This window comes from Globicephala melas, chromosome 2 (assembly GCF_963455315.2).
Source record: "Globicephala melas chromosome 2, mGloMel1.2, whole genome shotgun sequence".
NCBI classification, from domain to species: Eukaryota; Metazoa; Chordata; class Mammalia; order Artiodactyla; family Delphinidae; genus Globicephala; species Globicephala melas.
Window position 1 is genome coordinate 174,252,279 of NC_083315.2, and position 13,876 is coordinate 174,266,154.

The window sequence follows — 13,876 nt, forward strand, 5'->3', positions numbered from 1 at the left end:
TCATTTTTATTCCCAGTGGTACAGTCCTGTTAACGCAGCAGAAAGCAAAGATTTTTAAAATATGGTGACCAATAAGAAGCTAAATTAACTTGCATTCAAAAACCATATGGAAATATTTGATAGGGGCTATGGATGCAGTATTTTTACAACTATATTCAACTTGATTGGTATAATATACTTTTTTTTAAACAGTGCAGTTGTAAATGTAACCAAATGAGGTGTTAAAAAATAAAAGAGGGCTTCCCTGGTGGCGCAGCGGTTGGGAGTCAGCCTGCCGATGCAGGGGACCCGGGTTCGTGCCCCGGTCCGGGAGGATCCCGCATGACGCGGAGCGGCTGGGCCCATGCGCCATGGCCACTGAGCCTGCGCGTCTGGAGCCTGTGCTCCGCAACGGGAGGGGCCGCAGCACTGAGAGGCCCGCGTACCGCGAAAAAACAAACAAAAATAATAATAATAATAATAAAAGAGTTCATGAGATTATGCTCACAAACTTCTTTTTTATAAACTATAAACGAAAATAGTACAGTAACACCTTAGCTGTCTGGAACCCTGGGAGAATTGACAATTTCCAGAAAGTTGAGATTTCCTTGCTTTTTAGAAGAATTTTAGATAGAAATTCTATGAAAAAAGAAAAAGATTTTACTCTGCTCTTCTTATCATAATAGGTTTGTTTTAGTGTTTTGGTGACAGCTAAGTCATCATCAGGTGGCTCTTGGGGTAAATGTGGGCTTCTCAGTTCTCTGCGGCACCAAGGACGTGAGAAAGCCAGAAGGTTCCACGTATACAAGCTGTGGCTACAAAATGCACTCATTTAAGATGATCCTGGCAAAGTGGAGGGTGAGCAGAGGTGTAGAGTTGAGTGAGGACTGAAGTCAAGCACAGAGCTTCTCATTGAAAAGGGCTGGATATCTGCATGTACAGGTACCCAAACATTATAGTGACTATTACTCATTTAAGTGATTCCAGTCACCTGGACTCAGAATGTTTATGGATCACAGTTCGGTTCCCATGGTCCCCTGAGTACCCTTCAGGCAGCATATCCTCACCCCTTGCACCGGCTGTGCACTGCTGACCTCTGCGTGCAGTGTGGGAACTAGGGGAGCTCCCCAGGAAATGGGCCATTCCGGTGGCTGTGCTGAGTGCCTGCTGTTTGCAGGGCTCCACACTGGGCATTAGGGGGTACCGAGAACCAGGAAACAATCACCTGGGACCTGCCCTCAGACAGCAGCTAGATGGGGAAGAAGGCAGCTGCCTGTTCAAGGCAGTAGGAGCTTAAAGACAGCCCAGGAGTACGTCCTCTCTGACCAGGCAGGGAGGGAGGCCTGAGCAAGAACCCCAAACAGGAGGGGGCAGTTAGGGCAGGAAAGGAAAGCAGGGTGGGCGGGGCGGGCTCTGAGGCAGAGAGAGGCGGGTGGAAGCAGGAGCGCCAGGCCCTGCCCCCAGGTGCCCACTGGGGTGCCAGCTGTTGTGGGGAAGGGCACTCAGCAGCTTTGATCTCAGGACCCCTTCACGCTCCTAAAAACTATGTAGGACCCAGAGAGCTTTTGTTTATGCGGATTTGGCTACCGATACTGACCACGCTAGAAATTAAACCAGAAAAAATGTGTGTTTATTAATTCATTAAAAATAATAAACCTTATTACATGTTAACAGAAATATCACACTTTTATGAAAATAGCCATATTTCCTAAAACAAAGACAAGTTTAGTGAGAGGGTGGCATCATTTTCTCTTTTTGCAAATCTTTTTAATGTCTGGCTTAATAGGAGAGAGCTGGATTCTCCTGTGTGCCTCTGCATTCAGTCTGTTGCCACATGTTTTGGTTGAAACAATGTAGGAAGACACTGATTGGGGAAAGGAGGAGTATTTTAATAGGCTTTTCAGATAGTTGTGGACATTTTCTTTGATACTACACCAAAACTTAACAAACGAGAAGTTTCTTGAACGAATCTGCAATGTGGACTCTGAAACCATGTGAATAAACTCTCTATACACTTTATTACATTAAAACCCAGTGGACTGGGACTTCCCTGGTGGCGCAGTGGTTAAGAATCCGCCTGCCAATGCAGGGGACACGGGTTCGAGCCCTGGTCCAGGAAGATCCCACATGCCACGGAGCAACTAAGCCCGTGCGCCACAACTGCTGAGCCCACGTGCCATAACTACTGAAGCCCGCGCGCTTGGAGCCGGTGCTCCGCAACAAGAGAAGCCACCGCAGTGAGAAGCCCGCGCACTGCAACGAAGGGTAGCCCCCGCTCACTGCAACTAGATAAAGCCCACGCGCAGCAACAGAGACCCAAAACACAGCCATAAATAAATAAATTAATTTTAAAAAACAAAAACCAGTGGACTCTCTTGCCCTTTGAATGGCTCTTTTGCCCTTGACTGATACTGTAACACCATTTATTGATCACGTGGAAAATACTGGTTCACTGAGTCGTGGAGATCTTTGGAGCCATTTTGCAGATCTTGGACACATTTTAGTCAATGTGTCTATAAACCCTATTCGTTAATATCACCACTGATCTCATTTTCACTGAAAAAAGCTGTCAAGCTCACACTGGCAGATTGGAGTTTTCCAGACCTCCCAGAATTCTAGAAAGTCACACAGAGCTCCATCACTTTCCAGCCCTGCACTGACCCTCTATGCCTGTATCTCGTCTCTGTTATGTCATTGCAAAGATTACATTTTGTAAATATGTATAAAGCTTTTAATATGGCACCTGGCCCTGGTAAGCACTCCCTCAGTAATATTACCATTTGCGCTCTTTCTACATTGTTGACATCGTGTGTAATGTGCATTGACCGTAGCCCGCATTGAGGAGGAGATGTGCTTTGTGTGGGGCACCAGGGTGGAGACCCTCACAGCGTGTGTGTGACAGCTCGTTTGGGAAGCTCCACACTGATGCCACTTGTTGTTTGCCAGCTGGCCGATGGACGGCCACCGTGCCCTTCCCCTGGAAGTCCAGAGCAACAGCAGACCTGAGGGAGCATCCTTCCTGTGACCTTTTCTTACCTTGCCTGTACCTGTTGCAGCTGTCACGCGGTGTGGGTGTCCGTGCTCCCCACACCGGGGCTGTGGTTTTTGCCTCTTGTTCCACTGCCCAGCACAGTACCAGCATGTGATCATTGGTGCTAGGTTATGTTTGTTGAATGAATGCATTTAGAAGGAATTTATTTTGAACAGTAACTCTGGACGTGGCTTCAGAGAGTTAAAAAGTATAGAAACTTTATCATACGAAGCATATGATCTGAGCAGTGACTAGCTGTTCTTTTTTCCTTTCATTTTCTTTAAGGAATGTTTAACCTCTATTCACCCCTACCCCATCTCTTTTTTTTTTTTTTTTTGGCGGTACACAGGCCTCTCACCATTGTGGCCTCTCCGTTGCGGAGCACAGGCTCTGGACTCGCAGGCTCAGCGGCCATGGCTCACGGGCCCAGCCGCCCCGCAGCATGTGGGATCTTCCCGGACCGGGACATGATCCCGTGTCCCCTGCATCGGCAGGCAGACTCTCAACCACTGCGCCACCAGGGAAGCCCCATCTCTTGTTTCTTGAATCTCTATTAATTCGAAATAAAAATAGTAGAAAGCTTAAAAGTATTTCACAATAATTCTGGGTTAAGCATTTTTGCAGTCAATATACTTTGCTTTCTCCTTTTCAGATGTTCCTCCTGCTGATCAAGAGAAGCTTTTTATCCAGAAGTTACGTCAGTGTTGTGTCCTCTTTGACTTTGTTTCCGATCCACTAAGTGACCTAAAGTGGAAGGAAGTAAAACGAGCTGCTTTAAGTGAAATGGTAGAATATATCACCCATAATCGGAATGTGATCACAGAGCCTATTTACCCAGAAGTAGTCCATATGGTAAGTGATTACGGTTTAACCAGCGTGTCCCAAACCTGAGTTACAAACAGGACTCTGATATTCTTAGACTGTGCTAAGACATTTGAGCCTAACATGACACTTGCCACGAAAAAATGCTGCTGTTCAAAAATTTGTACTTGTACCTCGAAGAATGAAAATCTTTGTAATATGTCCTGGATTACAGCGAGGGACCTTCTAGGGACGAAAGTGCCCTACATGTGTTAACTCATTTAATCCTCACAACTACCCTGTGGGGTAGAAATGTTAGAACTTTCATTTGTACTTACTGCCTTACCCTCTTTAAATCTTTTTTAAGATATATAACATTAATGTAATAGTGCTCATATATAATTTAGAAGTAAGCATGTTGTCCATACATGTACAGGAAAATTCTAATGATGGGGAGGAGTTAAGACAGTGGTGGGACCAAGCTGGTGTCAGGACAGTCCACCCTGATGAGCTGAGATGCACCCAGCTCTTGTCATCCTGCAGTTAGTTCATCGTTGGTTTCATTCAGCCCCAAAATCTCAGTCTCCTGTTCCCGGGTCCTTTGCAGGTCCCATTGTGACCTCAGTCACTACCGCCTGGAAACATTTCATGTGATACCATTACTAAAACTCTTACGTTTGACACTGAACTCCAGTTTTCTCTTGAGCTTTTTTGAATTGTTGGTGTTTTGTCTGCTTTTGAAATAGTACTCCCCAGTTACTAGGGAATCCTCGTGGCTTAACATAAAATTTTAAATGCTGATTTCCATTGAACTCCTCAAGTTTCTGATTTTTTCCCCAAAGCTATATATTTCAAAATTGACTAGACTCGTTGACCTAAAATATGTTTCTTTCTTACGTTAGTGTGTTTGCTTTGGAAAAAGAAAGTCGGATTCTTTTTGCATTCACAATCTGTTGTATCCAAAGTTGAGATCAACCTGATTAATTTATTACTGTTAACTCTTACAGTTCAGAATTTACCAGCATGTAGTCAGCCTAGGACTGTGAGAGCCGTTTGGGTTCCTCCACCAGACTCCCACCAGAAGAACCGTCACAAGCATATACTGAGCAGTAAATCCCCAAAAACCTCACCCATTCAGACTAAGGAAAATTGCGGAATGTCTTTTTTTCCCTCTCGGTTTCAACTCTCAATTACTCTGGAAGGCCTCCCAAACCCCAGAATCACAAAGAAAAATCCCTAATACTTTCTCCTAACACTCTCATAATTCTGTTGTTCACAGTACATTTTGTAATCCTCCTGGAACTTTTTTTTTTTAACGGCTCAGGGTAGGGATATAACTTTGTCTTATAAAATGATTGAAAAATCATTAGTCCCTACATTGTGTGTTGAACATTCCATTTTCTCCGTCGATTTTAAATGCTGCTTTATTATATATTAAATTCATTCTCTTTTTGAATTACATGTACTAATATGTCATCTATTAAATTTATAAACACGTAAGTTTATTCTATATTAAATGACACGTATGGAAGGTTTTTCAGTTTCGACAGAGCCTCGGCTGCCTGCAGTCCCTGAGTCCCACTCTTAACCCAGGAGGGAGGAGTCTGCGGAGCCCAGTGAGGCGAGGCTTGGCGGGTTGGGGTCAGAGCCCTGCCCTTGCACCACGTCGGGCCTGCCTGCTTGAATCAGTCTCTCCCGTGCGTTTCACAGAGGCGGTGCGCATTACCAGAACCACCTAGGAGACCGGAAGCCCTTGAGACTTTTTTTAGATTAAATAATCATTACTCCTCATCTCCCTGTTAAAACCATGTCCTAATAGCCAGGTTCTCCTCCTGCCGTCTTAGCTTTGTTCCCCACCCGGAAATTCAAGCCATCTTCAGAGTATTGGCCACTTTATTGTGCCCCTAAAGCACGTAGCAGACACTTCCCGAGTATGCGCTGAGCACTTTTTCAGATGAGGAAGTAGAGTGGTGACCAAGGCTTCTGCCCTCCCAAGGCTCTGACCAGTAATATGTCATTTTAGGTTAAGGTAAGGCAGTGAAGAAGGTGAAACGGGGGAAGTAGGTAGAGTTACAGGACTGCCCATGAGGCGGGAAGAAGGTGCAGAGAGAAATCTGGTACAAGATGAGTTACACTGTCCCATGAAGATATGTGCACAAGAGGCGCTTTTCCGCGTCACTTGAGAGAACAGGGGACAGACCGTCCATTCTGTCCTCTGACTGAAGCGAGGGCAGGAGAGAGCACAGCCGTTCTCTTACCTCGAGCTTGAATGAGTGGTGTGGGGCAGAGAGGATTTCTGTTTTGTTTGCTGTTGTTTTGTTTTCTATAAAGACAGAAGGCATTGATGACAGATATGATGATGAAGAAGGCGTGTGGTGGGGATGGTACTTGGCAGTGGTTTCTAACCCTTTCAGGAGTAGCGAGTGGGTGTAGATTTCAAGCAGCCAATGGAAGGCCTCCACCCCAGGCAGTGCCTGGACCCAGCAGGGCAGGTGGAAAAAATGGGGGCCCCTTTGTAGTTCCCTCTGGACGCCCCTGGTGTGCGTACCACTGAAGTGGCACTCAGCCAACTTGCTTGAAGGATTGCCTGGTGTGTGTGTGTGTGTGTGTGTGTGTGTGTGTGTGTGTATTTTTGTTTTGTCATAGTTGTTTTTTGTTTCGTTTTGTTCTGGTTTTTTCAGCCGCGTCATGCGGCATGCAGGATCTTAGCTCCCCAACCAGGGATCGAACCCATGCCCCCTGCAGTGGAAATGTGGAGTCTTAACCACTCGACCACCAGGAAAGTCCCTGTCGTAGTATTTTTAAAGACGTTAATGCCCACTTACTGTGAAGAATCCAAAGCTCTACAGATGTTACACTTCTTACGCTTACTTCTTTTAAATATGTTGCCTATTAGACTGTGCTGCTGTATGTTTTTTAACAGAGTTGTTGAGAGGTAATTCACATATACAATCTGCCCCTTTAAAATGTACAAGTCGGTTGTCTTTAGTGTATTCACAGGACTGTGCAGGCATCATCACATCTAATTTTGTAACATTTTCATCCCCCTGAAAGAAATCCCATACCCATTAACCATTACTGCCATTCCTCCCTCACTCCCCACTCCCCACTCCCCACTCCCCACCCCTGGTAACGACTCATCTACTTTATGTCTCTATAGATTTGCCTAACCTGGATCTTTCTTAGAAATGGCATTATACACTATGTGGCCTTCTTTCATTTAGCGTAATGTTTTCAAGTTTCATCCATGTTGTAGCGTGTGTCAGAACTTCTTTTTATTGATAAATACTATTCCAGGGACTTCCCTGGTGGCACAGTGGTTAAGAATCCGCCTGCCAATGCCGGGGACATGGGTTCGATCCCTGGTCCAGGAAGATCCCACATGCCACAGAGCAACTAAGCCCGTGCGCCACAACTACTGAGCCTGCGCCCTAGAGCCCATGAGCCACAACTACTGAGCCCGTGTGCCACAACTACTGCAGCCCGCGCGCCTAGACCCCGTGCTCCACAGCAAGAGAAGCCACCGCAATGAGAAGCCCGCTCACCACAACGAAGAGTAGCCCCCGCTCGCCGCAACTAGAGAAAGCCTGCCCGCAGCAACGAAGACCCAACGCAGCCATAAATAAATAAATAAATTTTAAAAATAATAAATAAATAATGTTCCATTATATGAATATATACCACGTTTTATTTATCTATTCATCCATGGATGGACATTTGGGTTATTTCTGCTACTTAGCAGTTATGAATAATGCTACTGTGACCATTCATGTACAAGATTTTTGTGCATATATGTTTTCATTTCTCGAGTGTTCACCTAGGAGTGGAATTGCTGGTGACGTGTTAACACTATGTGTTTAGCGTTTTGGAGAGCTGCCAGACTGCTTTCCAAAGTGGCTGCACCATTTATTCCCACAGCAGGGTATGAGGGTTCCAGTTTCTCCGCATTTTCAATACTTGTTACTATCTGTCTTTTTGACGGTAGCCATCCTAGTAGGTGTGAGGTAGGACCTCACTGTGGTTTTGATTTACGTTTCCCTCTTGGCTAATGATGTCCAGCATCTTTTCACGTGTGCTGTGTATTTTTATACATCATAGACAGTAGTCCTAGAAATTAACGGAACCTTATAGATCCTCTAGCCTGACTTTTACTTTCCAGATTTCAAAAGCTTAGGTTCAGGGAGATGAGGATGAAAAGGAGAATTACTCAGGAAGGGAAACTCCTGGCATCTAAATTCTCAGGCCTAAATTACATAAACTCCATTATCTCTTAATTTCACTCATTTTTAAAATATAGTCAGCCATCCGTTTTTGTTTTTTTTCAATTGACTAGTCTGTTTTCCAGGCATTGGCATTTCTCTCGTCGTGAAAACACTGATAGCAAAATCCAGCCAATAGCGTAGCCACTTTTCTCACAGAACACCATTTTTACTTGAAGATTGACAAACAGGTTATGCAGACTTGGATATTTAGGGAGCATTTTCTCACAAAATAAAATAAGAATGTCACTTCAAGGAAAATAATTGACAGTGTTTGTTGCCAAAGATAAAATTTGAGCTTTCAGGCAAAATTTTGGATTTTGAAAGATTTGTATCCACCAGTGCAAGCTTCAGCTTCCGGGTGCTGCAAGCTCTCCTGCTGAGATTGGTGTCGTTATGAATGAATTAGATCTTTAATACACACGACAGAAGGAATGAGGCATGGTGATGCCTGCACAGTCCTGTGGGTATACTAAAAACAATTGAATTGTACACTTTAAAAGGGCGGATTGTGTTATATGTGAATTATCTCTCAATAACTCTGTTTTTAAAAAGCATAGCAGTCCAGTCCGATAGGCAATATATTTAAAATATATGAATACACATAATTCAGTGAGGCCAGTATTTTCTAAATGACCAAAACTGATGATCCCAAATCATTCATCGGCCAGAGGGCCGTTCAGAATGCAAGACACACCAGTGGATTTTCGTGAATTAGAGACCCCCTCATTGATAAGATTTATGATTCCACAGAATAGCTAACCTTTAGTAAACTACCACTTATCAAGTTTTGGTGTAGTATCAAAGAAGTCCACAATATCTAAAAGGGCTATTAAATACCCCTCCCTTTTCCAACTACATATCTGCTGGAGACAGTCTTCCTATATTTCAACCAAATTAACATTCTGAACATAGAAGCAGATGTAAGAATCCAGCTGTTTTTTATTAAACCAGACAGTAAAGAGATTTGCAGAGATGTGAAACAGTGCCACTCTTCTCACTGAATTTGTTTTGGGAAATACTTTTATTTAATATGAGTTGTTTTATGAAATAGCAAATGTTATGAAAAATTTATTTTTTATAAATTTATATTTATACTGACATAATGGGTTTGCTATTTTTTAATGAATGAATATTTTTAAAATTCCTCTGCTTTAATTTCTACTGCAGTCAATATCCATAGATATAACTTTCATAAACAAAAGTTCTTTGGGATCCTCAATCATTTTTAGGAGTTTAAAGGGGTCCTGAGGCCAAAAAGTGTGAGAACCACTCGTCTCAAAGAGCGCTGCCCCAAGGCCGCAGCACCAGCGCCACCCGGGAGCAGGTCAGAAACGGCGTTTCCTGGGTCGCAGCGCTTTGCTTACACGTGTTCTCCAGGTCATTCTGAATGGCCTCCCTGCCTTGCCCCCTGAGGTTAAGCCCTCACATACTACCTGTGACAACTCTTAACTCCCCCTGGGCTGTCAGTTTCCAGAGAGAAAGGTTTGGGATGTCAGAGGCTCAGTAATGCTCACTCTGGAGTCTCCTGCCTGGACAAGGGCACTAAGACTAGTCTTAGTCACAGATGAAACCACCTGCAGGTCAGAAAAGGAATCGGTTAGATCAATGGTTGAATGAAGTGGATGGCTCAAAAGTGCTTCACGTCAAGATGGACCTCTCTAGAATTACCCACATCTTTGGTGCTGGATTACTCTGTAGCAGTCAGTGAATAAGATGTGGGGTGTGGGGCTTCCCTGGTCGCGCAGTGGTTAAGAATCCACCTGACAATGCAAGGACACGGGTTCGAGCCCTGGGCCGGGAAGATCCCACATGCCGTGGAGCAACTAAGCCCGTGCGCCACAACTACTGAGCCTGCGCGCTAGAGCCCGTGAGCCACAGCTACTGGAGCCCACGTGCCACAACTACTGAAGCCCACGCACCTGGAGCCTGTGCTCCACAACAAGAGAAACCACCGCAGTGAGAAGCCCGTGCACCGCAACAAAGAGTAGCCCCTGCTCGCCACAACTAGAGAAAGCCCGCGTGCAGCAATGAAGACCCAATGCAGCCAAAAATTAATTAATTAATCAATTAAAAAAAAAAAGATGCAGAATGTGCCCTTACGCAGTCTACCCTTACCTTTCCGGGAGACTGTGTTCTAGAGGAATAGAGAGCAAACTGTTAATAGTAGCTGCCTTTAGATAGTGTGATTATGTGGATTTTCCCCTTTTATGAGTAAATTTTTATAATTTTAAAAAATTTTCATGATGATCATGTATCACATTTGCCATTATCAAAAATCAATAAATGCGTTTTTCTTTAAAAAAAAAAAAAAACCTTGTCGTGTATAGTGTAATAGCAGTACTGTCCTTATCAGGACTCATGTTGGGTTTCCAGGGAAAATGAGTTCATCACGGTATTTTAATGCGTACTGCTTGTAAATGACTAGATAGTACCTTACAAGTTTTCTTTCATGCTTAGGGTTCAAGTCAACATTTTCTGTTAAGGTCAGAGGAGTTTTTCTTGGGTCCTGTGGGAGGTATCATGCCCAGATCCCCAGGATGATTGTCTCGTGTTTCATTTAAGGATTGATGTTGGACAGTCTCCTTCTACTGTTTTTATATCTGATGTTTACAGTGTGTACTGGAAAGTATTACTTGTTGTAAGGGTGAAGAAATGAGAGAGGAAAGGATGTTTTGAATTCAAGGAAGTATATTAACCAGTGAAGCTTCCGATAGTTCTTTCAGGTAATGATTTAAGTCACGCATTCCTCTTTTTGCTTAGTTGTTTCTGTTTTGCCAAAGTCACAGTAACGTGGGGTGAAGAAGCACTGCCATCATCGATGAGCTAAGGGGAGATTCAGGCATAAAGTGCTTTTTGAAAAACAGCGAATGATTTTTCTACTTCAGATACCCCGTGAGCCGTTTCTTGGAGATTTGTTCTTATTTTGAGAGAATTACCCTTTGTTTTGTTTGATGTTTTTATTAAGTGTGTGCTTATTTTAAATAAGTGAAATAAATGTAAAAAGAGAAAAAAAAGTTAATCTTTTTCCGTACTCCACCCCTCGCCAATTCTACCTAAACCCACCCCCACCTCCAACCGCCACCAACTTAATTTATATGTACTTTTTTTTCCAAAAGACTAGTAAGCGATCTTCCCCGGTGGTCCAGTGGTTAAGACTGCACGCTCCCAATGCAGGGGGCACAGGTTCAATCTCTGGTTGGGGAACTAAGATCCCGTATGCTACACGGTGTGGCCTAAAAAAAAAAAAAAAGGTTACTAAGAAACTTTTGGGGATGCTGGGTATATTTATCGTCTTGATTGTGTAATGGTTTCACAGATGTATGTAAATGTTAAATGTATCGAACTGTACACTTTACATACGGTAAGGTTATACCTCACTAAAGCTGGGGTTTTTTAAGCTCCTAAATTGATAGGTATTTCTGTTGGTCTAGGGGCACAGTGAAGAAATTACTAAGATATTAAGGGCATTGTGAATCAAGAAGGTTTGAGAACTTAGAGCCTAGAAAATATTTACTATCTTTCTGTAACGTTTTAAATTATTTTTAAATTTACATTCGGCAAGATTACGTTTTTAGTGAGGAGTTCTCTTGAGATTTGATAAATACGTGTAGTCATGTAACCACCGCCGCCACAGTCGATATAAAACAGTTTTATGACCCTCCAGAAAAGTTCTTCCTGCTACTCCTTTGAACTCAGACCTTCCCCTTATCCATTATCTCTGGCTACCACTAATCCGTCCTCTAGCTCTGTCATTTTGCCTCTTCCAGAATGTCATATAAATGGACTCAGAGAGTGTGTAGCCTTTTGAGTCTAGCTTCTTTAACTTAGCATAATCTGTTTGATATTCCTCCATGTTGTTGATGTATTAGTGGTTTGTTCCTTTTTCTCAGTAGTATCTCATTATATAGAGGTATCATGATTTGTCCACTCCCCAGTTGAGGAATATTTGAATTGTTTCCAGTTTTTAGCAATAACGCTGCTATAAATATTCATGTACAAGTTTTGGACATAGATTTTTGTTTGTTTTTTTTTTTGACTTGGGCGAGCACATAGGCGTGGGATTGCTGGGTCGTATGATTAAGTATTCATTTAACTTTCTAAGAAACTGCCAGACTGTTTTCCAAAGTAGATGTGCCGTTTTTTGCACTCCCGCCGGCCACGTGCGATAGTTCTGGTTGCTCCAATCCTTGTCAGCGTTTGGTGTCTTGAGTCCTTTCATCTCATTTTGACTTTAACTTGCATTTCCTTGATTAGTGATGCCGAGCATTCCTTCCTGTGTTCGTTTGTGTATCTTCCTTGGGGAAGTGTCTGTTCAGATCATTGGCCTGTTTTTTAATTGGGTTGTTTTCTTATTGAGTTTGAGCCTTGTTTACATATTCTGGATACAAATGCTTTGACAGATAAGTGATTTGCAAATGTTTCAGTGTGTGCCTTGTCTTTCTATTTTAACAGTGTCTTTTACAGAGTTTTTCATTTAGATGAAGTCTAATTGTTGATTTGTTTCCTTCATGGCTAGTGCTTTTGGTGTCATATATAAGAAGTCTTTGCCTAGCCCAAACTCAAAAAAATTTTCTCCTCAAGATTTTCTAGTTTTACATTTAAATCTATGATCCATTTTGTCAGTTTCGTTTCTTGGCCTATGGATGTCCAAGTGTTTGTTGAAAACCATTTGTTGAAAAGACTAACCATACTCCATTGAATTGCCTTTCCACCTTCATCAAAAATTAATTCACCATATTCGTGAGTCTGTTTCTGGACTCTGTATTCTGTTCCATTGATCTAGGGATCCTCTTGCTTATGCCATACCGTCTTCATTATTGTCACTTTATAGTAAATGTTGAGATCAAGTAATATGAACGTTCCAACCTTTTTATTCTTTTTCAAATTGTTTGGCTTTTCTAGTTATTTTATCTTTCCAAATAAATTTTAGAATCAGCTTGTCGTTATCTACAAAATAGCCTTCAGGGGTTTTAATTGGAATTGTATTGAATATATACATTTGGAGAGAATTGCTGTCTTAACAATATTGAACCTTTCAATCCGTGAACACAGTATATATCCCCATTTTGATCATCTTTGTTTATAGTTTTCAACATGTAGATCCCCTATGTATGTTTTTAGACTCATAAGTAAGTCTTTTATTTTTGGGTGCTACTGTAATTGGGGTTTTTTATTTTCTATCTCTAATTGTTTCTTGCAGTTGTATAAGGTGCTTCATATTATTCAGTGCATAAGTATTAGTATTATTAGTTGAATTGACTCCTTTATAACTATAAAATGATCCTTTTATCATTGGTAATATTATTTTCTCCAAAACGTGCTTTGTATGCTATTAATATAGCCACTCCAGCACTCTCTTGACTAGTGCTAATGTGTATAATTTTCCTTCCTTTTATTTTTGACCAATTCGTATCTTTATATTTAAAGTGGGCTTATTGTAGACAGCATATAGTTGAGTCTTGCTCCTTTTTTTTTTTTTTTTTTTGCGGTACGTGGGCCTCTCACTGTTGTGGCCTCTCCCATTGCGGAGCACAGGCTCCGGACTCGCAGGCTCAGTGGCCATGGCTCACAAGACCAGCCGCTCCGTGGCATGTGGGATCTTCCCGGACCGGGGCACGAACCCGCGTCCCCTGCGTTGGCAGGCAGACTCTCAACCACTGTGCCGCCAGGGAAGCCCAAGTCTTGTTCCTTAATCAAACAATCTCTGCCTTTTGGTTGAGGTACTCAAACCATTAACTTGCATTGTTAAGTACTGATGTTGGGTTTAAATCTACCATCTTGCTGTATTTTTTCTCTGTTTATC

General features: G+C 42.6%; 1 protein-coding gene across 8 annotated transcripts in view; it reads left to right on the forward strand.

Annotated features, from left to right (window-relative positions):
* The window catches only part of PPP2R5C (protein phosphatase 2 regulatory subunit B'gamma), a 131,603-nt gene that overhangs the window by 75,208 nt on the left and 42,519 nt on the right, over positions 1 to 13,876 (forward strand). For 7 of the 8 annotated variants that reach the window (XM_030883356.3, XM_060295297.1, XM_060295301.2 and 4 more), the window contains one exon: positions 3,663 to 3,862. The exons of the other annotated variant lie outside the window; for it this stretch is intronic. In XM_030883356.3, coding sequence (XP_030739216.2) covers positions 3,663 to 3,862 — 200 coding nt within the window. The remainder of the gene's footprint in view (positions 1 to 3,662; positions 3,863 to 13,876) is intronic. 8 annotated transcript variants of the gene reach the window in all.